Below are 27,547 nucleotides of genomic sequence, written 5' to 3'. Positions count from 1 at the left end.
CACCGGAGCGGAAAGGCTGATTATGTTTCCAAGATGGTTTGTGTTTTTTAAAAGGAAGGAAACCTTCCTCAAAGCGGGCAGAGCAGTGGAGCCGCCGAGGGAAAAGCACACGATACAAAAACTGTAGAATTAAAAATATAATTTATTATGTTTAAATAGTTAAAAATATAAAATGAATTAAAACAACCTTGGCCAAGGGAAGACACAATAAAAATCAATAACACACAACATTAGAAGTCCAGTGGAATCCACCACGGCCTAAAAGTCACAGAAAACTAAGAGGTCCAGCGTAGTATTAAAAGAGGGAAACCCAGCGGAGTCCTCGCCTTCCTCCCCGCATTCCACGTCCTGGTGCACTGAAGAAAGGGAGGGAGCGGCAGTCACTATTCCTTTGGCAGTTTACTTTATAAAAAGGATAAGTCAAAGACTTACCCGGGTGGGCAGAGCTCTCAACTCCGCCCGCCGCTTCCTCAAACTGCAATCGGCACCGCGGTCTCACTGCTTCTGTTCTCCCGCAGTGCACGAGCTGGCTCTTGTCGTTATTGCCACCAGACTGCCGCTACGCGTCCCTAGTCGCTGGTCATCTGCCTTTTTTTCCTCTGATCGTTTCCCCTTTCCAGTCGCTGGTAATCTCTCTTCCCAGTCGCTGGTCGTCTGCTCCATCTGATCATCTCTACTCTCTGATCGTCTCTCGCTCTCCCCTCTGATCGTCTGTGTCTTTCCTCTGTCTGTCTCGCATTCTCCGTGTTACATTTTTGTTGAACACCGGCTCCAAACCTCTTATGTGTCCTTGAGCACTCTGTAAATTACCTTTTCTTTTCTCTCAGGTGTGTCCAATTAGTAAAAACGGGGGAAAAGGCGGAGTCTCTCCAGGACAATTTGCCAGCAACTAAAAACATGCAAACTAAATAAAACACTGCACAAAATACATGCAATATAAAAAATAAATATATACACTTCACATAAAAATACAGCACAGCAAAACAACGTCCGTCTTCCCTGGATGACACTAACTAACCGACCAAAGAGCCGCGTTAAGTGGCGATATCACTAACGTCATGTAACTTAGCCGAAGGTTAGCTAAATTTGACTTTGTAAGACTTTTTCATTACGCTAACATTTGTGATATGACTGCACTATGCTGCTGTTGTTGACTCCACTTAATTCTACAATTCTTTCATTATGCTAACATGTGTCCTGGTGTATATATGAAGTGGGATAAAAACCCAGAACTAACTTTTAAGAGTTTATTTCTTCTCCGCTTCGACCGTCGGCCATTTCCCCAAAACGTCCTCCAACCTATGATTCCAATGAATCCTGGTGGGTCAGGAACTGCTTTTAAGCATCTTGTAATCGTCGTTCCAACACAGCGTGTTTGTTTTGATTCGTAGACCCCGAAAATGGTGCCGGGCTCCCACAATGCATTGCGGCGTGCCGTCAACTCCAAAGCGTCATTCAAATCTGTGAGCGCGCAAGGAACGCCGCCTCTCCGCGTGCGTTTCTTGTGACGTCACTGGCAGATCAAAGGCGTTCGCGCTGGTCTGTCAGTAACGTCACAGACAACCGAGCCTATAAATAACGGCTCTCAGACAGAAAAATCAGAACTCGATGCTCATCTGTTTGCAAAACGTTCAGCAGTCGGCGCTCTGTAATACAAGAAAATTCTCACACGCTCAAACGGAGAAAATCTAATTTGTGACACAACAATGGAAACCATCAACGAAAATTCAATCGTGGTCACACCAGACCAGATTATCCCGCCAATCAACAGGTGCTTTGAAAGGCTCTCTGAAGTTCAGTGGAGCATTATAGAAAATGGAAAATGCGACTCCAGCGTCCATGCCGTGCTCGCTGATATGATTTCTGAAATCATTCAGATCGCCTCTGCCAGCATCCTGAGGATTGCCCTTTCTGTTATTCAGGAACCCATGATAAGGGAAGAGTTTATGGATGAGGGGAAAATAAGGGTGTCCCTCGGAGACTCGATCTCAGCTGCCATCGCCGGCGCTCTTAATGTCTCAAAACAGCAAGATAAGAGCGCTGACAAGCTGACGCTGATGGTTGAGGAAGAGATCTCAGAAAAGGTCAGCTCAACCATTGCACTGATTGAAAAAAGCCCCGATTTCCCAGTAGACCCTGCCGTTTATGTTAGCGGCAAATTTAGTAGTATTAAGAAACTACACCGCATGGTTTGTTGCGCTGCCTCATGCCTGAAAAGGTATGCAGCATGTAAGCTGCGCTGCCAGTGTGGGACAAATGGGTCTCATTCCAGTACAGAACGTACTGGTTCAAAAATATCAGTGAAATCAGCAATCGCAGAGATTTCTGTTATTCTGTCAACAAGGAGCTCAGATGGAGAGATGACAGGAAAAGATAAAGATGAGCTCCCAGAAGAATCACAAAGCCATATAAAACCCACTGCAGAAACACAAAGTATCCAGGCTCCAACCCCAGTAGAAATGGTTGCAGCTGACATCGTAGGTGAGATACTTGCTAACATGGATTCAAGCAGTGAAGAGCTCTGTGAGAAATGTAACTTACCCAAACCTGCCTTTAATGCAGGCTTAATTATCCACAAGGTGAGACACTTCTTCTCCAAATGTGTGCCATCCACCTCACACGCCAGGCTCAAAGCACGCAAACACAACTTTTCCATGTTTGCAAAAAAACAATTTGAAAAAATGAAAACAGAGCTGAAAAAAAGAATAAAGGCAAACAGGAAACATTTTGTTTGTCTACAAAACATTTGCAATCACCCCAAGAAGGAAACTGCGCCCTCCAATGAAAGTATAGTTTTCATTCTCCCAGGGTCAGTACCTGAAACGGCTGCTCCCCAGAGTACAGAGGCTCATCGCTCCCCTTCTCCACATACGGCAAGCCTGGGAACCGCAATTAAACGTTCTTCTTCAGTCGACTTTAACGTCATTAGATCAGACGTTAATCAGTTATTTGACAAATTAACAAAGAAAGAAGAACTCTTCCTCATCGATAAGACCTTGGGGGACTTTAAAAATAGTGGGCATATCAGGAATTTTACGGAGGACTTAGTGGCAAACCTGTTTGATCTACTTACGGTGGATCGAGGCTATCAAATCCCCATACCTCTAATGGGTAGGTCCCTCTCAGACACGGTCATCTCCAGGACTCCGAAATCAGTACAGGGCTCAAAGCGTCGCATTTCTGCTGAAGTCCTCTATGTCCTCATAGATGACACAGTAGAAAGGTTTTTGCAGAAGCTTTTACTCTTCTGCAATGAAGAGAAAGATCAAATGATTCAAATGGACAAGATTTCTGGGGCCCTGGAAGACATCCACAACTTTATTAAAAGAGCACAGACCACAACACAGGAAAAAAGCCCTGATTCAGATGGCAGAGGAAAAGAATCTGGTGCATCACTTCCAACACCAAAACCTGGGAGCATTTCTCCAGATAAATGCTCTGTGGCATCTGACAAGTCACCTCGAACGCCACAACCTGGGAGCATTTCTCCAGATAAATGCTCTGTGGCATCTGACAAGTCACCTCGAACGCCACAACCTGGGAGCATTTCTCCAGATAAATCATCTGGAGCCTTGAGCCTGAAACACTCTCTCAAAGATTCCTCCAAAATATCAGAGATGGATTCTGTGTCAGGTTCATCTTGTGATGTTGAGAAAATTTCCAATGACCTTGCGTTGCTCCTTATCATGAGAGTCATCTATAAATCTAAACCTGAGACCCAAAAGTTTGCTGCTCGGATCGCAACTACTACAAAAGAAATAGACACGGTCATCAACCGTCTGAGCAATCTAATGCAGCCTGAACTCAGCAGCACAGCGTCTGCCACAAGTCTGACAAATGACAAGACAAAGTTCATCAAGAAAATAGCCAAACGCCTCATCAAGGAGTTTGGCTCCCCAGACAATGTCTTAAAGGCTTTGATGGCAAATGATTCATCTTTTGATGAGGCTCTGATTAGACATCTAAAAATCACTCTCGGAGTCATCCCGGGTCCCCCAAAGACGTCCAAAATATCCAGGTTTTTTTCTGCGGTGGGAAAAACATTGCTAAAACCCTTCAGGTGGTTCACTAAAGCCAGAGATCATTAAAATGACCATTTTGGCTTTTCCCACTGCCCTGCTTCTTTTAAAATCTTGAAGCAGACTTTTAGCACCAAATCCTTTTTTTAAAAACATCACCATAAAATTTTGGGATCAGCCCTCAAATCCAAATTTTAGAACTGTAGTTCACGCCATCTCGTCTCCTTTTGATTTCCATCCCCCCAACCGGTCGCAGCGGATGGCCGTCCCTTCTGAGCCCGGTTCCGTTGGAAGTTTCTTCCTGTTAAAGGGAGTTTTTCTTCCCCACAGTCGCCTCGCGCTTGCTCAGAGGGGGATCATTTGATTGTTGGGGTTCTCTGTAGTACAGTAGGGCTTTGACCTTACAGTACAAACAGGGAGGAGACTTTGGCTTGATTTTTAAAATATCTAATTCGGCATGAAATAAAAAAAATCCAAATTAAAAATGCATTCCAAGTTTGTTTGTGTTTTTCTTCTGTTGTCAAATATGTAGAAAGTGTTACACGTGTGATTTTAGTCATTTTGCATCAGTTTGTAGCCGACGTGTCTGTTTGTGATCATCCTGCATCTGTTTTTGTCTGATTCGTGTCTTAGTTTGGTCAATTTACATCACTTTTGTGGCCCAATTTAGTTGTTTTGCATGTATTTGAGGCAAAATGTGTGGACGCTGTTTGACGTTGCTATGTTTTGTCTTAATGCTTCACTTTGGTTGTTTATGTATGTGCTCATTTTGATTCTAGATGTAGACCTGACATCTGAAAATTAGCACCTAGTCCACTTCGAACATTTTTTTTAGTCCAAATAAAAAAATTTGGACTAATAAAAGTCCAAATAAAAAAATGTTAATACATTTTTTTTTATTTCGCCAACCTTGTAGAGCAGTGGTTCCCAAACCTTTTTTGCTAGGCCCCCCTTTGTTTTACAAGAAAAATGTTCGCTAAAAAATATTATTAGCCAAAGCTTTCACTGGAAGTCAGTTACTGGTGTCAGGCCAGCTCCCACTTCTTCTTTTGTGTTACTTCTGCATATAAGTATACACAAAGAGACATTGAGACCTGAATCACAAATAAAAGCCACCTTCAAGATTAACAAACACTGTTTAAAGAGCTCCGTATAAACTTCTGTGTGCAACAAGGCCTCTGTAGCATCCAGACCACACTGATCTAGGTCTTCTTGGTAGAAGAAGGTGTTTCCTTTTTCCAGATGTTTAAATGCCAGCCTCCCCAGATTCAGAAGAAATTTCCTTTCAGCCATCTCACTTGTTTCATGTCCCCCCACATGTTTGTTCCCCTTCTTCATGTGAACCAACAAGAAGTGTGAGTACATGTCAGTCAGGGTCTTGGGCAGCTCTCTTCTCTGCTCTGTAGTCAACATGTGCTCCAGAACTGTAGCAGTGATCCAGCAGAAGACTGGGATTCTACACATGATGTGGAGGCTCCTGGATGTCTTCATGTGGGAGATGATTCTGGACAGCTCTTCATCACTGAATCTCCTCCTGAAGTACTCCTCCTTCTGGGCATCAGTGAAGCCTCGTACTTCTGTTACCCTGTCAACACGTCTAGGAGGGATCTGATTGGCTGCTGCAGGTCGGGGAGTTATCCAGACGAGAGCCGAGGGAAGCAGATTCCCCTGGATGAGGTTTGTCAGCAGCTGGCTGACTGATGACTTCTCTGTGACATCAGACAGCAGCTTCCCGTTGGTGAAATCCAATGATCCAAGTCTGCTTTCATCCAGGCCGTCAAAGATGAACAAAAGTTTACAGACAGCGAGCTTCTCTGCTGTGACCTTCTGTAATGTTGGATGGAAAACATGGAGCAGCTCCAGAAGACTGTACTGCTCGTCTCTGATCAGCGACGCTGTTGGTCAGAACCACTCTGATGGGTCTCTGTTGGTCAGGTAAGGCTTTAAAGGTGTCGTGACACCTGACTGTAATGTCATCAAGAGCCTCCATCTTGGAAGCTGTCTCCAGCTGCATCACCTCATGTTGGTTATGAACGTCTTCATTCTGTCCCTCTGTGATGTAGAGCTCAGTGTAGATCCTGTTCGGGAGGGTTCCACTTCCTGTATTATCAGTTTCTTCAGTCACACTTTCAAACCTCCTCCTCAGACTGATCTTATATTCTTCTAAAACCTCTTCCAGACTCGCATCTGCTGATTGACAACAAGAAACCAAAAAGAATGAAATGTCTTTAGTGTGTGAAACTGCATGAAAAACAGACTTTTATCTTTTGACGGGAGGGATGGGAATGGTGTTAAGCATTGTAAATTGTAAATAAGCTTCAGAAAATAGTAAATCGTGTAACATGACATTTTCGGCATTAAGTTATAACCAGTGTGTGACTTATTTAAAACATTTTGATTCATAATCAGAACCTTTTTTTGTCACAGCAGAGACAAGAAGCAACTGTTAAAAATGTTCCTAATGAGACATTTTAAGAGGAGGGAAAATCCCCCTCATACTGGCTTCACATCATTGGCTCCCTGTTAAATCCAGAGCTGAATTCAAAATGCTTCTCACATAAAAAGGGCCATAATAAAACAGCCCCATCTTATCTGAGAGGCCTCACAGTATCATATCAGATAGATGGAGCACTTTGCTCTCAGCCTGCAGGTTTTATCCTGCCCTCCTCCCCTCATTCCAACCAGTCGTGGTGGATGGCGGCCCGTCACTGAACCTGGTTCCGTCTCAGTGTTCGACTGTACAAAGAGAGAGTTTTTCTTTCTTAATGTCTCCAAGTCGTTGCTCGTAGGGAGTTGTCTGAGGCTTTATTACTGAGGCTTTACCTAACACTATAAAGTGCCTTAAGGTGGCTGTTGTGACTTGGTGCTATATGAATAAAATTTAAGCGATAGCAGAAAAGCAACAAAAACTGTTAACCCAAGAAAATAATGGAAGGAAATAGTTCTGAATATGCTTAATACGCGAATCCTCATCTTATATAGTTCATGTAATCTGCTACATGTAATTTCATTCAGTGTGATGTTATATGTAATCTGTGTGGGAAAAACGAGTTATTGTCGTCTTAGTGAGCTCTGTGGGTCAGACGTTTCTGGCTCTGTACGAAGAGAGGGCTCGTGAGCGCGCTCCATTTGTTCTCCATGTGATCCTTTACTCTCTCTGTGCTACTGCGTCTCTTTGCCTGCTGTGCTACACCCTGGGATTACTGTTGCTGTTGTTTGGCCATTTACATGATTCTGTTCTTGTTGTACAGTAGCTGCTTAATAAAGTGTGTACATGAACTCTGCTCTTCTTTAGATGATCTTTTGTTGAGTGTTTTTTTTGTTTTTTATTTCATCTAAAAATCTACAAATGACCAGCTAAACTTTTGGCCCAGCAGCACACGCAGCCATACAAACTATTTCATTTTGAGCTGCTGCTATGAAATCAGAGCCAAATGGAAAAGCCTGCTGCAGCGTTTTTTACTCTGATTTTCTGTTTGTATTTGGATTCAGCCAGTATCCAGTATTTTGATCATTTATTTCCAACAAACAATTGAATCCTTTCGTTTCTAACACATCACCCAGTTTGCATCAGTATTGATCTCCAGCATGTTTTTCTCCGCGCGAGAGCCATTATGTTTTCAGTGTGTTCCTCTGATTGTTTTGAGTAGTATATATTGAGGATTGCCTGATATTGTGAGCAGGTGGGGAACATGACAGCTGAACTTTAGCAAACCAGGTGAAAAATAATTAAGACAATCACAAAGCAGGAAGTAAAACTAACGTGAGACATGAAAGGAAACAACATTCAAAGTAAAACAGGAAAAAAACCTATACCATAAAAAATCGAATGAAATCTTTTTCATGCACCTACAAAACAAGAAGTCAAGTTTTCAAAAATGTGTTCATCAGCACACGGATACCGACTCTTACTTTGGACAGAGATGCCACAACTGGTAGCGACTGAATCCTCTGAGACATCTTGACCCAAAGCACAGCAGGACAACTGCTCCTCCTCCTCCACACCAACATCACTGTTCTCTCTGAGGACACAAAGGGAAAATTATTATTACCAGTGCAACTGTCAAAGTGACCAAAGTGACTCACACGCAGGTGTTTACAGTGCATTCATCTGTAGTGAATAGTGAAGCACAGTTCAAAAAGACAACAGGACGAGTTGATGCAGGAACTTGCCTTAGTTAAAGGTACAGCTGCACAAACTAAGTTCAAACCTGATCCTTTTCTATGCAGAGCTCTTCTCTAAGGTCAAAAGTGTTCTCCTCAAGGTTTCCCACCCAATGACTGCTTTCAGTTTGTCACGTTAGGTGCAGTGTGGAAGATTATTCCACGATCAATGGTCTTTGATCAATGATTGTTGATCAATGGTCATGACAATTTGCATATTCATGATCAAGGAACTGACGTCACAGCCAGTGGGCTGGTTTCAGTCATTGTACAAATGTACTGTTTATAAGACTGGAAAGCTGCAGTCAGCTGTGTGTGACCACCCAACAATTTATCGTTGATGGAGTTCATCTTGTTCCAGAACAAGGAAGGGAAAATGCAGCTTTTTCCCTTCTGCTGTCTTTCTCGAACTGAGCAAAACTATGACGTGGGAGAAGTGGAACTGCTAGCTGGCGGGAGGGAGCAGAACACCTGCTCATTGTTCATCGTTTGACTGACCACAAGCATCTTGCATATCTCACAGCAGCCACTCAAGACAAACCAGGTGGGCCCTCTCCTTTGCTTGGTTCAACTGTGTTATGATCTATAGACCCGGCAACCCAAAACGAGAAACCCAACACTTTGTCCCGTCAATTCTCAACTTCTGATGCCACGGCAGAGGAGACCATTATTTTCCCGCCCTCCTGCATTGTTTGTTTGCTGTACTAAGAGATTGAGTCATTTTCTGCAATGCATAGCGGGACACATGTCCCAGATGTTGAACTTCACATCATATCATGCTTTGTAGATACTTGCAAATCTCTATAATATTAAAGCTTGGCATTCTACACAAAAAAGCTATGAAACCCTGAAAAAGAACCAGCTGTTTTTCTGTGTTCTTTAAATTAATATATTGACCATTATTAGCTGCAAAGGCCTTCGAAACGGATTTGCACAGGGCAGATGTATTCAGGTGAAAATGTATGACTATATTATGCCAAGCTTTTGAGGATCTTAATGTCTTTTTCCTTTTTGGCAGTTTTGTTCGCTGACTGTGGCAGATCAATACTGAACTACAGGTTAAAAGTCTTCATATAACAGGAAAATTTTTCAGCTGCATTATTCACTTGGAAACTCAATCTCTGATTTTCAGAATCCATTTGTTCCATTCCAATCATATTACCAAATCATACACTTTTGTTGTTGTTATAAATGTTATTTTGGTTTTAGCGACAGCAATTCTTCGCTTCTTTTTGACTTTTTAAAGATGCATCTTGTGGGCTTCAAGTATTTGGAGTTTCCATCCAAACTTCTACATTCTGAAGCCTCTACAGCTCTGAAGATATTCAGAGATGCTGAACCAAACAACCAACCGTGTCTTCTAAGCCTACATTTTATTTCTTTTTAGTTTGATGACAAAAAGTAGCCCCTCACTCAGCCGTACATCTCTGGGCTCAACTCTAAAGTCCAACCTCCTCCTTAGGTTTGTCCTTAAGGCTAAACGTCCAAATTCTTGAGACGTAACAAAATTCAGTTAAAATGAAGTCTTTATTTTAAACTAATCTTACAAACCAATACCAACTAAAAATTGGCAACTAATATTACCAAAGTCACTTTGACTATTCTCATAAACTGATCGGACTGCATTCATTTTATATATAAAGCTCCAGTCACCTCAAAGTGTTACTGGGCACTGCGCTGGTATGGAATGAGTGATAAACGTCTGTACAGGTGTTTTTGAAGTAATAATCATCATAATCTCAAACTTCCAGGAGTAAACTCCACTGACACCAAGTCCACCTGTTTGTCCACATTCTTTTAAAGATTTCAAAGTGAAACTTTTTGCACGGATACTGTGGAATTTTCTCTTCTTCCTGTTAAACCAGTCCTCTCCCACTCAATCTTACTTGTCCTTTTAAACTTGTAATTGTTTCTACATACTGATTTCACCTATGTTCTCTATTTCCTTCGTGTACATTAGAGACAGTATCTTACTTTGTGTCGGTCACAGACAGACGGCTGGATCCTGGAGACTCCAGATCACTCATCTTCAGTCAGTCTGAGAGAGAAACCAGCAGTACTGACTGTGAAAGGAGAACCAGAATCATGGTGAATCTCTTTTCAGGAGTCACATCCAAGACTGACAGAACAAAAAATGAAACACACTCATGGTCTCGTAAAAAGTGACTGTGAGGAGAAGGAGGCAGGCCTTCATCAACACAAATCAAACAATTATTAATTAATTCAATTTTTGATGGAAACGGAAACAAGCAAAATACGCACTTACTTTGACAGTTAATGATAATTATACTACTGTTTAACACCGCGTGTTTCCGTTTGAGTTAATCTAATTATGGTTCTGTGAAATAACACTCAGTGATTTTCAGAGTTCAGTCAGACTGATCTCAGAGTTATGTCCGTGATCACCACTGTATGAAAGCTTTAGTCACATTTAAGGGCAATATCACCAAAATACAGTAAAAGATCTCCTCCTTGAATGTTTCAGATAAAATGGAAAACAGACTCATGCAGTAAATATTCTTTTATTGGAGAGAAAACTGTGCAGTATAATTTACTCGAGATGTTGAAGATATGAGAGCATTAAACAGGCTGATGTTTGGAAGAGGCTCTGACAGGAGAGAGATGATACAGAAACATGGCATCCTTATAAAATACTGACACACTTTATGAACGGACAACTTTTCACAGCTCTTTGAACATTTAAATGAGCTGCATACTTTCCCCACTGAAACCAGCACAATCCCTCTGTGATGGAAACAATATTTGAACTAAATGTACTGCGGATAAATCAAAGCATTATCAAAGTTGTCCGTGGTTCCCTTATTTTTCCTTCTTTCCCTGTCAGATCCTGTCCTGCAGGATAAACATGACTGAGTGGTTCCCTGCATGCAGCTGTTACAGTTTGTGTTGGAGATACTTCTGCAAATACAGGAAGCAAATATCTAAAAACTGTTTTCAATGTTTTTACCAGTCTGTCAACTACAGAGAGCTGTCTGTTGTCCCCCTGTTCTCCTCTATATCTCTCAGCTGATGCTGGCTCCTTTAAATGTAACTTTATTAATCCCTCGGGAGGGGTCCTCTGGGGTTTTCACAAAGCTGAATAAACGTCAAACAGAAAACTGATTAAACAAAGTGTGAGACGGTGGAGAATTGACGCCAGCGCCCGGTTACATTTTAGACAGCAAGGAGCAGACGCAGTTTCACTCCACCGAGGGAGCTCGTGACGTACTACGCGGCTTTCTTTAGACCGCGAAGGCGGGTCCTCAGGTGGAAGCAGCCTCTGAATTTGGACACCCCCGCTGTTTCCGGCCAGCCAATAATAACGGTGACATTTAACGTATTTTGTCGAATAAATAAACACTGTAAAATATATTTGCCAAACTGATCCATTTTATCATTAGGCTAGTATATATGTGTATCGTCACACCTATCTTCCATTTGACAGTCCTCATATTCTCAATTAAAAACTAAAACAGACATTGAAAATAACAAAAGCTAAACATTTAAAGAGGAAACAAAAATGTAAACTAATAAAAAAAAATAAAACGCAAATTCTGCTCTACATTATCTTTATGTGAACCATAAAGACTCAACAAGAGCAGCACACTCAAGTGAAAGAATAAATAGATCTTTATTGGTCTCAGGGTCATGATTGTACAGAGCATGTGCAGAACATACAAAAGAAACGATGGCACTTGGAATGTTCCATTGTAAAAATGTTTTTTAAAAAAAGCACAGTTCATAGCAATATACAGACTCACAAAGTAAGAACAAATATTCAAAGTTTGTTTCAAGGCTTTAGTGTCATCATGTCATCATCACAGTAAAAAGTATGGATGCTTTGCCCTTTGTAAAATACTAAACCCAAACTTTTTTGGACCAAGGAAATAAAAACAAACACAATGTTAAATAGTGTAACATAGGAAAGCACATTGAAAGACATGAAACTGTCGCTATAAATATAATGATAGGGCCACTTATCATTACCCTTTTGTTAGAGATACCAAGGAAATTTCATTAACCAGGTAAAAATGTGATCATGTACCTGAAAACATCCATTTCAACAGTTAAAGAGCAGTTATTATTGCTACAAAAATGTATACTCTGTATGTGCCTAATGCATTTCTTGGGGAGTCAAAAAACATACAGTATGGTCCCACAAATTCACTGTAATCAGGCCATGAAGCAGAAAACGACAGAAGATAAAAACGTAAGGCATGAATCACCTTTCTTTCCTTTAGTGATAAGCAGCTGGTAGCCAATGTCCCACAGCCCTCTGACTATGATCCTTCACATTCAACTTTCAACATTTGATAAAGTATCTAATAAAGTGCCCTAATGCTTAATGGGCACATTGTCTACCATACAGTATCACATAATACATAACCACATCTGGAATGCTACTCAAAGTTAAAGACTTCTATTATTCAGTATAATGCAGTGCTTTAGTGAAAATACAATAATGCTTAAATACTTGAACAGCTTGGGGTCGACTGGCGATTTACTTTGTGAACTCTGTAAACATCTCCCAGATGAGTTCATGCTGTCAGCCACCTTTTTCTAGTCTTATGAGATAAACATGATGCTCACTTTCTAAACCATGATCCCCATGAGAGTCATAAGGGAGATGAAGCAGGGTAATACCTTAAGCGTGTGGGTACCCTGTAAGTAAACTCAGTTTTTCAGAGAGATCCATCCCTCATTGTCATGTCCAGTTCGAAAACATCAAGACGGTGTCAGTAAAAATCCCTCATAATTTAAATCTTACTAAACAATTTACGGGACTTTTCCCTCTTAGCACCACAACACTGTTGTTTTTGGCAGCTAGAACAACCTAAAGACAAAACGGATCTGCAAACATGAAAACATTTTACTGGCAGAAAGTAACTTCAATAGAAACATGTTTCTCTTTTCAGGAAATTTGTGCTTGGATGTAAAACACACAAAATTCTGTCGGGAAAACGTAGGACCTTTTTTCATTTAGGAGTTTTAAAAGCACCTTTATACTAAAAACCAAATAAATAAATAAGAAAAAGTTTCAGTGCATTATAATAAATACTTTTGCATAAGGTTTACACATTTAGTGTATGACTTGTTAAGGTTCATGTTGTGAAGTAAAGCTTTGAAAGAAACTTAATTTGGACTCGTTCCAAATTTGGTGCATGAACTTGTTGTGCGCCATAATGTTTGCTCTGTTGACTTCGTTATGAAATATAAATTCTTTCGGTAATTTTTTTTTAACCAAAGTTAAAATTTCATTCTCGATGGGCTCCAGAGCGCTCTTAGTGGTAAACAGTGCAAAGAAATCTCTAAAACATCCCAGCCAATCTATCACGTGACATATATACGGCCAGCATTAGAAAACATATGACAAAGGCACAAATCAAAGTGGTTCCGAGCCGAACCACAATCTGAATTTGCTTAATGTAGGTTAAACGATAAATGGATCCGAGCTTCTATTATTCTACTCTAATTAACTTCTCTGTGCTTTTCACTACAAGCCACACCTCAGCTTTTAACTGTCATTTTAAGTTTTAGATGTTTGGAATAAATTTGAGGGTCTTTCTAATTTAGACATGCTGAGATGTTGATGTCATTTCATAGTGGGGGGAAGCTGAGGATCCAATGTTAGTTTGGCACCTAATATAGATTAGAGAATACCAGCCACCAGAATGATCCCTGCAATAACTGACAGTGACACAATGAGACCAAGATGGTTTCTTCCTGTAGCTGCGCCACTGCTGACTCCATTCCTGCTTCCTTCATCTGTCGAGAAAAAAAAATGCATTGGTGTGAATTGTCAGGAGTCAGGGAGGTGAAAACTCTTTTAAAGTGTCATCATTTGACATGAGCACAAACTCACCTGACTGACTGACATTCAGGTTTACGATGCTGAGGATTTCAGAGTCCATCCCTGGTCTTCTCTGGAAGGCTATACACTCGTATGTTCCAATGTCAGCAGTTGTCATGTTCATCAGTATCATTGAGAAATCCCCATTCTGCATGTGGGTATTGGTCAGGTTTACCCGGCCCGTATAAGACGGATCCTGGTCGTCTGGATCAAGTTGGTCATCACGATAGTGCAGCACGTATTCTGTCAGGTCACGTCTGGACCACTGCATGGCGAGGACTACCATATTTCCAGGAGCATTACATGGCAGAATGACCTGCTGGCCAAGTGAACATATGATGTTTTTGCAGTCTGAAGGACAAAAGAAACAAGACAGAGGTTTAAGAATAAAAATATACATCAGAAATGCATGTACTAAACAAGAAGCACTCCAAGAGCGCAAACCTCCACCAAGGGAGCTCACTGTCTAGCCAGTATTTACTTTTAAGGGAATACTATCATATTTCTTTCATATATTTAAGTTGTTTTCTGAGTGCAGTTGTTTGCAGTGCAGTAAAAGTTGATTTTCTAAATCGATACATATAATATCCCACAGCCATAGCAGGGAATGAGCAAGAGAAGAAGAGAGGTGTGAGGAATACGAGGGTGAAGGAAGAAATGACTTTATAACCTATTAATACAGTCAGTTATAACTAGTCTTGTTCTCAGTTATAGCAATCTAATGTAACCGAGGATTTAACAGTAGTTTACAAACTTTTTAGCAAAACCTACTTACCCACAGCGTCAACTATTGAAGTAAGCGCCAAAGAAAGCCATATGCAGATTTGAAGACACATCCTGAAGAAACAATAAAGACAGAGGGATACATCCTTTAAATCACAAAGTGTTTCCTGGGTAAAGTTATTTGCTAGAAAAGCTGGTTTATTCTGCCTCAAAAGAACTTTCAAACTAACAGTTTTGAAAACTTTCAGACATATGACAACTCTAATACTAAGTCTATCACAATAAATAACTTACTTCGAGAGGTTTTTGCACGATCTTTGTGGTGACAGGATTGAACGGGCTGTGAAAATCATCTTCTTCCTCTTGAGTGGTTATTGGCAGCTGAGGTGTGGAAATGGAGCATGGGCACAAGTGTCAGACTGCAGGAAATAAGAGAAAAAACGGTTTCATGTAAAATAATACAAATATCTGCGGTTTTCAGGAGACAAAACAATGAAAAATCAGAGTGTCTTCCAAATGACTAAAACAGCTGATTTGTCCGTTTCCTATTTTTTTTGGCAGTAGTACAATGTTAAACTCTTTCTTCTTGGCTACCTGCCTGGTTTTTAATTTGAGACTCAGATGTTATATCCGTTAACACTATAGGGAGGGAAGCAGGAAGTTTAAATGATGGACCTTACATTACTCTGTGCTTTATGCCAGCTCATCCCAAACTCATTAAATTTGATAGATCTGGCAAGTACAGTCTGCTGTGATGCCGAGTGAATATCCATAATGCCAAAATCAGCGAGCAACACATCACAAAAGGACCATCAAGAAAACGCTCAGCATCTGTGCAACAGTTCCTAATATAATGACACCGATGAGTCACATCAAGTGATTTAGCAGTGATTACTCCCAGTACAGTCTTGTATACGATACGAGCTCTGTGCAGCAAACTCTCCGGTGCTCTTCAACACAAACACTGCGTCACACAGCGAGCCACCACTGCCACCACAGATATGCGGCGTGTACTTAGCATTTACACAGCACATAATGAGCGCACGTTTTCTTTGTACAATTACGGAAATCGACACCGTTGAATATAAGTTGGCATCTTGGCTGGCTTCAGACGGTCAGGTCAGACGAGCTAACGTGTCACTGTACTACTGTACGGTCATTTGCTGTTACCGGTTACACAAATACTACCCAAATGTAGGAAGCTAAAGCTAGCAGACTCAGCAACTGGTTCATAGAACTTACTCAGAAGTGCATATCCGAGAAGAAAGTCCTTCAATAAATACAGGAAGAAACCCGCCACACAGACCACTTCCAATCCGAATGATGACACCCTGGACTCAGGTTGCTTCACCCCCTTCGGACAGAAAACCATAGGGGCGTGCTGATTGGTCGGTTGAGTACGAGCCCTGTTTTTGCTCGTACCCTCATTGGCTCGTACTCAACTCACGCGGTGTTTCACGAAGTTTCTGTGTTTTTATCCTTAAATTCCAATATCTTTCCTTATGTTGGCAGAAATCACCGGTTTTCCGAGTATATTTATGACTCAGCATTATTGTACGGACCTTGTATTCTACTTATAATCAGTCAAGTCATTTTTAGAAACTGTCATGTTATATTTGTTGCAATTTCTGACTCTTTCTCTGTTAGTGACAGTTTTTACTGGATAAATGCCAAAACCTGTTGCAGCTTGTACCTTTTTAAGGTAATGTACTTTCTGTCTGTTATGAACCAAATAGGGCCAGGCAATGACATGAGCGAGGCACTCGCCGTCACTTACATGAACAAACTCAGGTGCAGTACACACACTGTCTAGTTGGGTGCTTACCTATCAGCTGCAGCACCTGTGTGTCCTACCCCGAGACAAATGATTTCTTCTACTCCACTCCTACCCACTCCTCCCACAACCAACATGTTTTTCAATGTTGTATAGATGCTTTCCTGTATCACTGATGTCTCAGTACTCCTGCCATGATCTGTAGGTTTAAGTTCAGCTTTGCCTAATGGTATCTGTAAATTAAATGACTGTAATTTCACCTAATGTTTTGGTAATATGTACAAATCCTCATTTCCTTCTACACTTACATATGCAGGAACCCCAAAATCCAACATTTACACCCCCATTTCACAATCTTTGCGAACTTTGATATATTTCCTATATAATATCTAATCTATGTGATTTACCAAATCTAAGACCCATCAGTGCTTATAAACTACCAGATGACTTCTGCTGCTTCTTCTATGTGTCCAGAGAATGCATGGCAAACACCCAAGGAGGGACTGTCGGACAACACTGTAAGCCTAGATGTTCACTCTTTATATATGAAACCAGCAATGAATGGAATTTGCATGCATTCACATTCATTTACTCTGTTGGAGCTCCAGCCACTAGAAAGCAGATCAGCGTGTAGGCTAATTATTAGCAATAATATCACTCAATAAAAAGAGAAGTTCACTTTGATCTGTTGACAAACTGCAGCGATTTCCTTTGTTTACTTTATGAAGCTACAGGACAGAATCAGTGGAGGGGTGGCGATTCGGGCACCTTGCAGTCACTGAGATGACCATGAACATCTCTGCACACCAAAGTATTCTACAGTCAAATCTGAGGCCATGTGCATGACAGCTAGAGTTTGACCAAAATGGGTCAGGAAACAGGACAATGATCCGAAGCACAGCAGCAAATCTCCATAAGAAGAGCTTAAAGAGAATCAAAGTGCTGCAGCGATCCAGTCAAAGTCCAGAACTCAACCCGACTGAAAAGTGGGTCCACCATGTGCCATGCTACAGGTTTCTTCAATGTGTTACGTTCTTAGTCTAGGCGTGTATTGAACGCAACAACAAATTGGCCCCACTCACGCACCACCCAAGAAAGAACACAAACAGTAGTATCTTTTAAAGCGCTAAGAAGCCATTTATTTGCTTCAGCAGTGAGCAGTGCCAAAAATAACAAACAAAACTCCCTAATGGTCCCTACACTTTCCTCCACAAAATGAAAACCAACCAAAAGACAATTCACTTACCTAACTTTCTAAACGAAAAACAGGAGAAAACTTAATCAACAAAAATGGTTTGTCACGCCTACTAGGCTGCTGCAGTGAACAATATATACAAGGTGAACAAAATACACAATTGCTATTTTACAAATCTCCTGATTGGTTTTGCCTGCTCTGCCGCCGTTGCCGTGTGCACGGTCGGCCTCCGGAACTGTCTTGGTCCTTGTGTTGTCGACCCCCGTGTCGACCCCCTGAACTTTTCTCGGACTCTTGTTGAGCTCTGGTTTTGTTTTTGATCTGTTGTCCTGTGTTCTTGGACTGTTTTCTTGTGTTTTTGGTTTACTCTGGACTCTTGTGCTCCTTGTTTTTTGTTTCGGACGCTCCTTCCTGGATCCCCTCCGCCCACCCTGGTCTGGTGCTCGGTTTTGTTCTGGGTTTTTGTTTAGAGCTGTCAGGAGCCAGCCCTTGGAGGGGGGGTACTGTCACGGTTCTGGGTCAGTTTCGAACCAGTATTTTGAGTTTTGATTGTTAGTTTATTTTTGAATGATTGTTGTGGTTTTGGGTGCTATGATGATTATTATTAGAGTTCCATGTTTCTATTTATTTGTGTTCTCATGTTTTGTGTGGGTTTAGTTCCATGTGTCATTTTCTGTCTGTCTCTCAGTGTCGAGTCTGCGTCTTTGTGTAGTGTTCTTGTTTCCTGTTTTATTGTGAAGGTCTGCGTCTCGTGTGTGTGTGTTCAGTTTTACCTCTGTCTCGTCTTGTTGATTACTCCCAGCTGTGTTCCCTACCTGTGTGTAATCTCCCTGTGTTCTCTGTGTGTATTTAAGTCGCGTCTTGTCATTGTAGTTGGTCCGTCTATGTATCCACCATGTTTCATCTGTGTTTTTTTCTACAATTTTGCTTTGAGCGCTTCAAAGCTACACAGTTAAATTCACCTCTGCCGCTTTTAAACTGTAACCGTAATCAAGACCAAATCTGTCTGTGTGGATAAATACATGCACAGAAAAGTAGACCTAAGCTTTCTAAGTAAAGTAAAAATGAGTTAACTTCTTCTCTGCAGTGACAGCCTGTGACTGGCTCTGTTTCTGCTGGAACTGCCTCTTATTGTAACGTCATAAATAATTCATTCCTGTAAAAACATAAGCTCTAACAGTCCTGCTGTTGTTTAGCATCAAACCTCAAATGAAACGTGACGTATTATTTAACATCTGTTTGTCCTCCAGGCGACATTTAGAAATAATTTCCTTAATTTACTCAGTGATAAAGCAGCTTTAGAAACCACAGAACAGCATAAGGCTGGTACGGCTGTTTGATTTTATTCACTCGCTGCTTCGCTCGTGAGTCAGCACCGCCCCTCTCCTCGGCGTTAGTTGTCGGTGTTTGTCGTCAATACAATACTGTTAATTGTACTCTCTGCAGTGTTTAAATGCTTACATATACACACAGTTACTGTCCCTCCACACATACGACTCGGTTCTGCTTCTATGCCCCAGCTTTGTTTACTTTTTCCCACCGAGGCTTCTAGACTTCTGATTGGCCAACATTTCCGCACGGTTAGGAATCTAGCGCCACCTGCTGCTTTGGCATGTTCATAGCAGCGTTTTCCTTCATTTCTGCCTTTATGTGTGGACGGGATTATTTTTTAAAACGAAAACGGAAAATCTCCGTTTTCAAAAATACCCGTGTACGTGTGGACGTAGCCTCAGTCTCTGACTGGAAGCGCTAATTCGTCATTCGGCTTTTGTCAGACTAAAGTAACTGTTAAAACTGTTTGAAAAGCTCAGCTATACAACAAGGAGAGATTGAGAATTTCCTTTTAGTTTTCAGTTTATTTGATATTGACAAAAGTTAGTCAGTTTTGTCTGTTCTTCTGTAAAACAAACTAAGATTTATTTTTAGAATAAGTGGAATTGACAATTTAGTCTGTTTCGTTTGTTCTATTTTGAAACTTAAACGCTTTAGCGGCTGCCTTTTGTGTAGTTTGCAATATTTGCCTTTATTTATCTGAAAAAGTCTCATGTTCCTTAAGTACATCTACCCTGTTGAACTTATTATGGGAAATAAATATTTAAATAAAAACAAGCTGCTGATTATTTCACATTTTACTTGTGAGCAACGGCACATTTAAATCTTACAAATATAGTTATTTGGCTTATATCGTGATAGATATCGTTATCGCCTGAAATGAAAAAAAACATATCGTGATATGAAAAAATCTCATATCGCCCAGCTCTAGGTCATGGTACTGCCTATTGGACCTTAACTTCCTCTTGAGGTGTTGCAAACGAGCTTCAGCCAGTCGCTTGTTGTTTGGCAGCATGGGTGGAGAGCTGCCCTTGAAAGGAAGTGGCATCTCATAGTGTCCATCCTTCCTTTTTGTGATTGTGCTGCCGAGGAGTTTTACAAAATGAACATCATCTTGAGAAACATATTTATCTTGATAGTTTCTTTCGCTGAAATCCATTTCTAGGACCTTTAACACATCATTGACCGGAGGCAATGGCATTTCCTTTACTGCCACTCTGTGTACAAAGCTTTGATGTTCCTTTCTATCAAGATATGGATTTGCTGATCCTATGATGCTCCAGCCAAGCACGGTTCTTTGAGCAAATGGATGGTTTTCTGACCCTACAATGACTTCTAGAGGGGCCAGTGCTGATGGGCAATCATAGCCAATCAGCAATCCCACTTCACAGTCTTGAAGTGGCTGCAGCTTGTTTGCCAGTTGCCTCAGATGTGGCCACTGAAGTGCGGTGTCCTTTGTAGGAATGTGAGACTTATCGACTGGGATGAAATCCCTTGTGTATGCCTGGCGTAGCTGAACATGCGACTCACTATGGAGCCCACGAACTTGCAATCCACAAGCCACTTTGCTAGCTATGACTGTGTCTACTGCTGTCATTGTACTGAGCCTTAATTGCACTGGCTGAGTCTTCACATTTAGTGCAGAGACCAGATCTCCCAAGATGAAAGTTGAATCGCTCTGTGTGTCGAGCAGAGCATATGTGAGAATCTCACTGTGGGGGTCTTCTGCCAATGACACAAAAACTGGAACAATGCTAGACGTAGCTGAGGAGTATCTTGTCAATGTGTGTGACATGACATTACGGACTTCCTTTGTCTCATTTCCTGCAGATGGTGAATCACTGTTTAACATTTCACTGGCTCCCTCAATTCTCTCTATGTGCAAGCAAGTTGGATGATTTCGACCACATATAGTGCATGTGTGCCTTCTTTTGCATTCTTTACTAGTGTGGCCCTTTCTTAAACAGCCGAAGCAAAGACGGTTTTCACGAATGAAAGCTCTCTTTTCATCAGGAAGCCTTGTGGCAAAGGTTGGGCACTTGGCGACACCGTGTGTTTCATCGTTGCAGACGAAGCATGGTGGTCTTGGCTTTGAAATTAAGGTCCCTGGTTTACCTGCAGAGTGCTTAGCTTGAGCATTGGTGCTGAGTGCCTTGGTTCTCTTAGGAAGCCTTTCATCTGTTACTTTAGTGGTTAATAAGAAGGGAGAAGCAATGGGGTTGCAGGCTATTCTAGCTTCCCTTTGTAGAAATCTGGTGAAATGAGCAAATGGTGGATACTCTTGACATCTGTCTAGTTCATCCACAACAACGCGACCCCATCTGCGTACCAGCCATTCGGGTAGTTTTTTGAGAAGTTTATGATTTTCTTCACAATCATTTAGAATTGCCAGCCCTTTAACATGAGGGATGGCCTCGGCACAACTTTGAAGGAAATCTGAAAACTCTCTGAGGGCTACTGGGTCATTGGGAGCTATTTTTGGCCATTTCATCAGTTTATCCCTGAAAGCCTTTTGGACGACAAATTAACTTCCATACCTCTCCTGAAGAATCTCCCAGGCACCCTGATATGCATCTTCTGAGTTTCGATAGAAGAATCCTTCGACCGCCTTCCGTGCCTCACCTGCAAGATAACTTTTCAAGTACAACATTTTTTCTCCTGCGGGGAGGGGTTTGTGGCCAATCAATGCCATAAAGGATATCTTCCAGTGTATAAACTTTAAAGGGTTACCAGTGAACACTGTGGGTTCAGGTGCAGGCAGACGGTTGGAGACGAACAAGCTTGCAAGCTCCTGTGTTAAGCTGACCTCCTGTTGCTTTTGCAAAATCTCAGGTGGTGCACACTGAGGTCGAAATGATTCAGCCTGTGGATTCAATGGATTCTGAGATTCAATGATTTGGCTATCAAGTTGTGATTTGTCATCTGCTTCATACTTAAGGCTTTCCAATCCATCGTAGTTGTTGTAAGCTCTCACTCTGGCTGCTGCTACTTTTACCTCATTTTCTGCCTGTAGCTGTTGCAGTTTAGTTCTCTCTTCCTCTAGCTTTGCTGTCATTTCTGCAATCATTTGTGCTTCCTTGATTTTCCACTCATGCTCTAAGCTACTCAACTTGGCTTGCTGTTCATGTATTCGTTGCATTGCCTTCGCCTGTTCTAGTTTAGCTGCAAGGTCAGCTTCGGCATCCACACGTTTGCTAGAAGTCGTAGAGGTGGCTCCAGAGTATGAATCTGAGCCCTTTGAATGCTCTGAAATAACTGTTTCTGTTTTCCCAAAAACAGATCCATACTCCTCCTTACTTAATATCATCCTTACACGCTCCTTCTCGAGCCTGTCATTAAAAGTCTTATCTATATCTTCTAGTCGTTTACTAATGAGATCACAAATTTCTGTTGTTAGGGCAACACACGCATTTTCTTGACAACATCTGGAGTAGAAGTATGATTACGTCGGATAGGCTCATACAGTTCATGCATTAATACTTCTTTAGCCTTAATGTCCGTTTGTGTTCTAACAAGGTCTTCGTTTGAGCAGAAACCTTTCAGCTTTGTTCTAACTCCTCTTGCTAACTCCTTCCAGGACTCATATGCCTTGCTAAATGACCTTTCATTTTTCTTGGCTTCCTGTTCATGCATCTCCTGCCCCTTTTCTGTTAGTCTTCGCTCTATGGAGCTGGACCTGGCCTCTTGTGCCTCTGTAGATTTGTCTATTTCTTCAACAGGGGACAACATTATTATTAATTTTATTTTTGGCTTGTTGCACCTGCCCTTTTAAGTGTATATATCTGAACTCAAATGGGTTGAGTGGTGGTTTCAAACTTATTAATGTCACACAGTGGAAAATTGTGTTTTTATATTTTGTTTTGGATCAGACTGTGTTGGTACAGGGTGTCGATTTTATTTGCATGATTTTATTGTAATAGTGATATTGCATGTTTGTTTATTGATATTCCTATTGCATGATTTTATCTCCATATTTATAGTGTGTGTTTAGTGTTGATTGAACAATATGTTTTTTATTATTCCACTGTGGATTAAGCGGACAATTGTAGGCACCTGTGAGGTGGGGGCGTTCCCCGTGGTGGCCTATCAGCCACCAAACTGACTTAAGGGAGATAGTGAGCGCAAAGACTAAAAAGAGAGAGACACACGAAAAGTGGAGAGCTGGAAAACAAAACGTGTGCAAGCCAGCATATGAGAAGAAGGACCTCTGGCCTGACTGTGGGGCGCCACGAGACATTCGGCGATCGGCCAGCACAACCCGGCGATCCAGTCCCGACGGACAGAATAGCGACCGTGGGAGGCGACGCGTGAAATCCACAGTAGGGCAGGGGTACGCCTCTGCCTGCATCTGGCGGAGCTACGAGGGAGGCCGTGCGCGGAGGTGGAGAGTAGCTGGACTGCACGATTGCGCACAGTCAGGTGGAGATAGGAGCCTCCTCCCTGGTCTTCTGCTGGCGAGAGTCCACATCCCGGAAGAGGAGTTCCTCTCCTGTCTCTCTCAGCTCAGGAGAATTTGCCCGTGTGTTGCGGGACTGGGAGAATTAGGACCCTGGGGGGGAGTTTTTAGTATAGGGAAAAACATTCATTTAGCTTTGTATTTTTAGCGTGTAATCATTCCTGCCGGCAGGGTTTTTAGCGGGTTGTAAACACTATTTTTATTGTATACGGGGATTTTAGCTTGTATTTGGGGTTCTGACTGTGTTTTATCCTGAAAATAAATGGTGTGTTTGAAGCCAGCTAAATTTCTGTCCTCTGAGCTCTGACCCACTCACTCCCCTTTCTGCTTGTATAGGCGTGGTGGTGAAGATTTAGTTCTACCAGTTTAGCGGCTACATAATTTTGGCGTTTGTCGACAGGATACAAGTTTGGGGAGCAGTGTTCCGCACCTGGAGTGCAGATATAGAGATGATGATGTCGGTGTATCCGGGTGCCCCTTGGGTACCAAAATATAAGGGTACTGAAGCAGATGTTTCATATGGAGATTGGAAAGAACAAATACAAGGTTTATTGAATGCTCAAGAAATAGCTGAGGCCCGGAAAGTAGAAATTTTAATTGGGGCTTTAAGCGGTGAGGCAAAGCGTCAAGTAAGCGTGTTAGAAGAAAAAGATAGAGACCAGATTAGGAAAATATTCGCATATCTAGATTCTCTATATGGTGACAATAACTCCCTAGCGGTTTTGAGGTCGCAGTTTTTTAGCTGTATCCACAGGTTTCTGTAAGAGCGTACGTAGGCTGCCATGACAGACCACTACTTCCGTTGTCCGGTTTTATACTTCCGGTTACTCAAAGCGAGACCCAGCGTTCAGTCGTTGCTAACAACAAAATCAGTTACTTTGTGCGGTAATAAGTGGCTTTACCTGTTCGAAGATGAGCTCGGGTTCAACGTGTGTCAGTCAGTCTGAGAGAGAAACCAGCAGTACTGACTGTGAAAGGAGAACCAGAATCATGGTGAATCTCTTTTCAGGAGTCACATCCAAGACTGACAGAACAAAAAATGAAACACACTCATGGTCTCGTAAAAAGTGACTGTGAGGAGAAGGAGGCAGGCCTTCATCAACACAAATCAAACAATTATTAATTAATTCGATTTTTGATGGAAACGGAAACAAGCAAAATACGCACTTACTTTGACAGTTAATGATAATTATACTACTGTTTAACACCGCGTGTTTCCGTTTGAGTTAATCTAATTATGGTTCTGTGAAATAACACTCAGTGATTTTCAGAGTTCAGTCAGACTGATCTCAGAGTTATGTCCGTGATCACCACTGTATGAAAGCTTTAGTCACATTTAAGGGCAATATCACCAAAATACAGTAAAAGATCTCCTCCTTGAATGTTTCAGATAAAATGGAAAACAGACTCATGCAGTAAATATTCTTTTATTGGAGAGAAAACTGTGCAGTATAATTTACTCGAGATGTTGAAGATATGAGAGCATTAAACAGGCTGATGTTTGGAAGAGGCTCTGACAGGAGAGAGATGATACAGAAACATGGCATCCTTATAAAATACTGACACACTTTATGAACGGACAACTTTTCACAGCTCTTTGAACATTTAAATGAGCTGCATACTTTCCCCACTGAAACCAGCACAATCCCTCTGTGATGGAAACAATATTTGAACTAAATGTACTGCGGATAAATCAAAGCATTATCAAAGTTGTCCGTGGTTCCCTTATTTTTCCTTCTTTCCCTGTCAGATCCTGTCCTGCAGGATAAACATGACTGAGTGGTTCCCTGCATGCAGCTGTTACAGTTTGTGTTGGAGATACTTCTGCAAATACAGGAAGCAAATATCTAAAAACTGTTTTCAATGTTTTTACCAGTCTGTCAACTACAGAGAGCTGTCTGTTGTCCCCCTGTTCTCCTCTATATCTCTCAGCTGATGCTGGCTCACAGATCAGACGACAGATCATGAGCAGCAGCACGGCAGTGATGATTAGGCCAAGTGTCAGAGGAACTGGAAATGGTTTGGAGATGGGGGCGTCACTCACTGCTTGGCTCTGGTTGGCTTTAGGGGAAGCTATCTCAGTCTGCTTGGTGACTGGAGGAGCCACACTGGCAGGTCTGAAAGCTGGACTTTTTTGTATGCATTCACTGACACAGTCCAACTCCTGGAGGAAGTTGTTGTGGTTTCCCTGGCAGCCTCCATACAGGAAGTGTTTGCACTCTCCCACATTTTGGTCGTAGTACCACCGTGGGAAGGTGCCTTTACAGGGTCCCACAACTGGAGCAGCAGCACATGGGTCTTGACTGACTGAAGCTTCCTGCTCACTGGCACTCTGAGAAGGAGCCGCCTTGCTTGTGTCTTGCGGTGTGATGGTCTTTCTGGCTCCAGTCGGGAGCATGGAGTCGTCTTCAGCTTTCTTTGTCTGAGCGACAGGCCGCTGAGGGCTGGGCAGGTCCACAGCGTGGGTCACTGACTTTCGGCTGCCATCGAAGTTTGGGCAGAAGTCTTCGTCTGAGCGGTCTGGACAGTGCTGCTTCCCATCGCAGGCATAGGTGATGTCAATACAGCAACCGTCATCACACTTAAATTGGTAGTTTGAGCAGTGACCGGTACATACTTCTGCTTGGTGTTTTGGAGCCAGTACGGTGACAGAGATGTTATCGGAGCTCTTCTGTCCCGCCGTGTCAGTGACTGTCATCTGAAACGTGTAGACTCCTTCCTGGAGGCCACTGATCTTCAGCAAACCTCTGGATGTGTTGACTTCATATTGATGGCTGTGTCTCCTTTAATCAGACTCCACTCATAGCGGCGGATCCCGTGGTCGTCCACGCTGTCACGGCCATCCAGCACAGCCCAATCTGTGGGCAGCTGGATAACCACATCCTGTCCAGCGTCACTGCGAGGAGGCTCATCCACGTCTGCATCATCCTCATCAGGAGCTTCTTCTCCGGGCCTCCGGGCTGAGTCGCTAGATGAAACAGGGAGGTGTCCCTGCGTTGTGTTGGGAGTCCGGCTGTATGTCGTGAAGCCTTTCTGAGCCGAGAAGGCGCACACATTCTTACTCCTGTAGGTGCAGTTAAACAGGTAGCAGCGGAGACTGTCCCCGGGCTGCCTTTGGTCCTCGTGAAGCACCGCAACTGTGCAGTGAGGCTGGGAGCAGCAGGCGTGCACACAGTCCTTCCTGGTGTACACCCTGTCCGGGGCCAGCAGGAAGGTGGCTCCTTGCTCGATGGAGTCCTTGGCCCGGATGATGCGATCCCCCGCGGCACTGAAGTCGCCCACGCAGGAGTCCATCACTTCACCTGTCCTGTAGGTCTGGTCCTGCTGCAGCTGTTTGCGGAATTCCTCCAAGAGCTCCTCCACCCCGGATATTTTGGATTTCAAGTCCGATATAGGCGAAGATCGAGCGTCGATGCTGCCAAAGGTGAGCAGCAGCAGCAGCCCTACACAGGCGAGCAGCAGCCGGGGATGCTGAAGCAGAGCCATGTTGTTGATCACACAGTCAGACGGCGTCTCCCTCTGCCTCCGGCTGGCCTCCCGCTCATGAAACTCCTTCCCGGCACAGACGGCCTTCCTACATTAAATATATCCCTGTTAATATCGTTTAACGCCACTGCTAGGCTGAACAACCAGCTGTAACCGTAGAGCCGCGGAGCTTACAGTTCGTCCTTCGACTGTGCTTGAAATCTGCTGTTGTCATGGTGAGGGGGAGTTTGTTAATTGGGTTTTTTCCAGCCAGTACAGAGGCACTTAAGGCACCAGAACCAGTCACTTCTAGAGTGAATCACCACTGGACTCCATCTTTCACAGACTGTTACCTGAACAGAGGCTTTGTGTTGTGTACGATGCCCTCGTTGGTGTGGTCGTTAGCATTTGTGAAGAGCACGTCCCAGTCTTTGGGCAAAGTGTCAGGGTCGACAGCGAAGCCGTGATTCTGACTGGTGATGAAGCAGCGCTCTGTCCCATTATGGATGCACGGTTGGTTGTGTCCACGGTTACCGTACCTGAGAAACAAGAGGAAATAACACACTAA

General features: G+C 42.5%; 2 protein-coding genes, 1 long non-coding RNA gene and 1 pseudogene across 3 annotated transcripts; 1 reads left to right on the top strand and 3 right to left on the bottom strand.

The window, feature by feature from the left end:
* Positions 1-124: 124 nt before the first annotated feature.
* LOC146558422 (uncharacterized) lies at positions 125-1,478 on the bottom strand. Its single transcript, XR_014888766.1, has 2 exons — positions 1,238-1,478; positions 125-889 (listed from the first exon to the last, which is right to left on the bottom strand). It is a non-coding gene; the product is annotated as an uncharacterized LOC146558422 (long non-coding RNA).
* A 122-nt stretch (positions 1,479-1,600) lies between these two features.
* Positions 1,601-4,508, top strand: LOC146558421 (uncharacterized). Its single transcript, XM_085248218.1, has one exon. It carries the CDS (start codon positions 1,707-1,709, stop codon positions 4,086-4,088), a length of 2,382 nt encoding a protein of 793 aa, XP_085104344.1. The 5' UTR covers positions 1,601-1,706; the 3' UTR covers positions 4,089-4,508.
* Positions 4,509-11,794: 7,286 nt separating this feature from the next.
* Positions 11,795-16,146, bottom strand: LOC146558420 (uncharacterized). The gene is made up of 5 exons (XM_085247609.1): positions 16,000-16,146; positions 15,052-15,176; positions 14,810-14,871; positions 14,047-14,385; positions 11,795-13,949 (listed from the first exon to the last, which is right to left on the bottom strand). The coding sequence occupies exons 2-5, from the start codon at positions 15,108-15,110 to the stop codon at positions 13,834-13,836; spliced, it is 576 nt and encodes a 191-aa protein (XP_085103735.1). The 5' UTR covers positions 15,111-15,176; positions 16,000-16,146; the 3' UTR covers positions 11,795-13,833.
* Positions 16,147-23,473: 7,327 nt separating this feature from the next.
* Positions 23,474-27,218, bottom strand: LOC146558419 (low-density lipoprotein receptor-related protein 11-like; annotated as a pseudogene).
* Positions 27,219-27,547: the final 329 nt, after the last annotated feature.

This window comes from Mchenga conophoros, linkage group LG15 (assembly GCF_057382185.1).
Source record: "Mchenga conophoros isolate Kocher_MC1m ecotype Shallow Benthic linkage group LG15, M_conophoros_male_GT1.1, whole genome shotgun sequence".
Classification (NCBI taxonomy): domain Eukaryota; kingdom Metazoa; phylum Chordata; class Actinopteri; order Cichliformes; family Cichlidae; genus Mchenga; species Mchenga conophoros.
The sequence above is the reverse complement of the archived record's forward strand: the minus strand, read 5'-3'. Positions and strand labels throughout refer to the sequence as shown.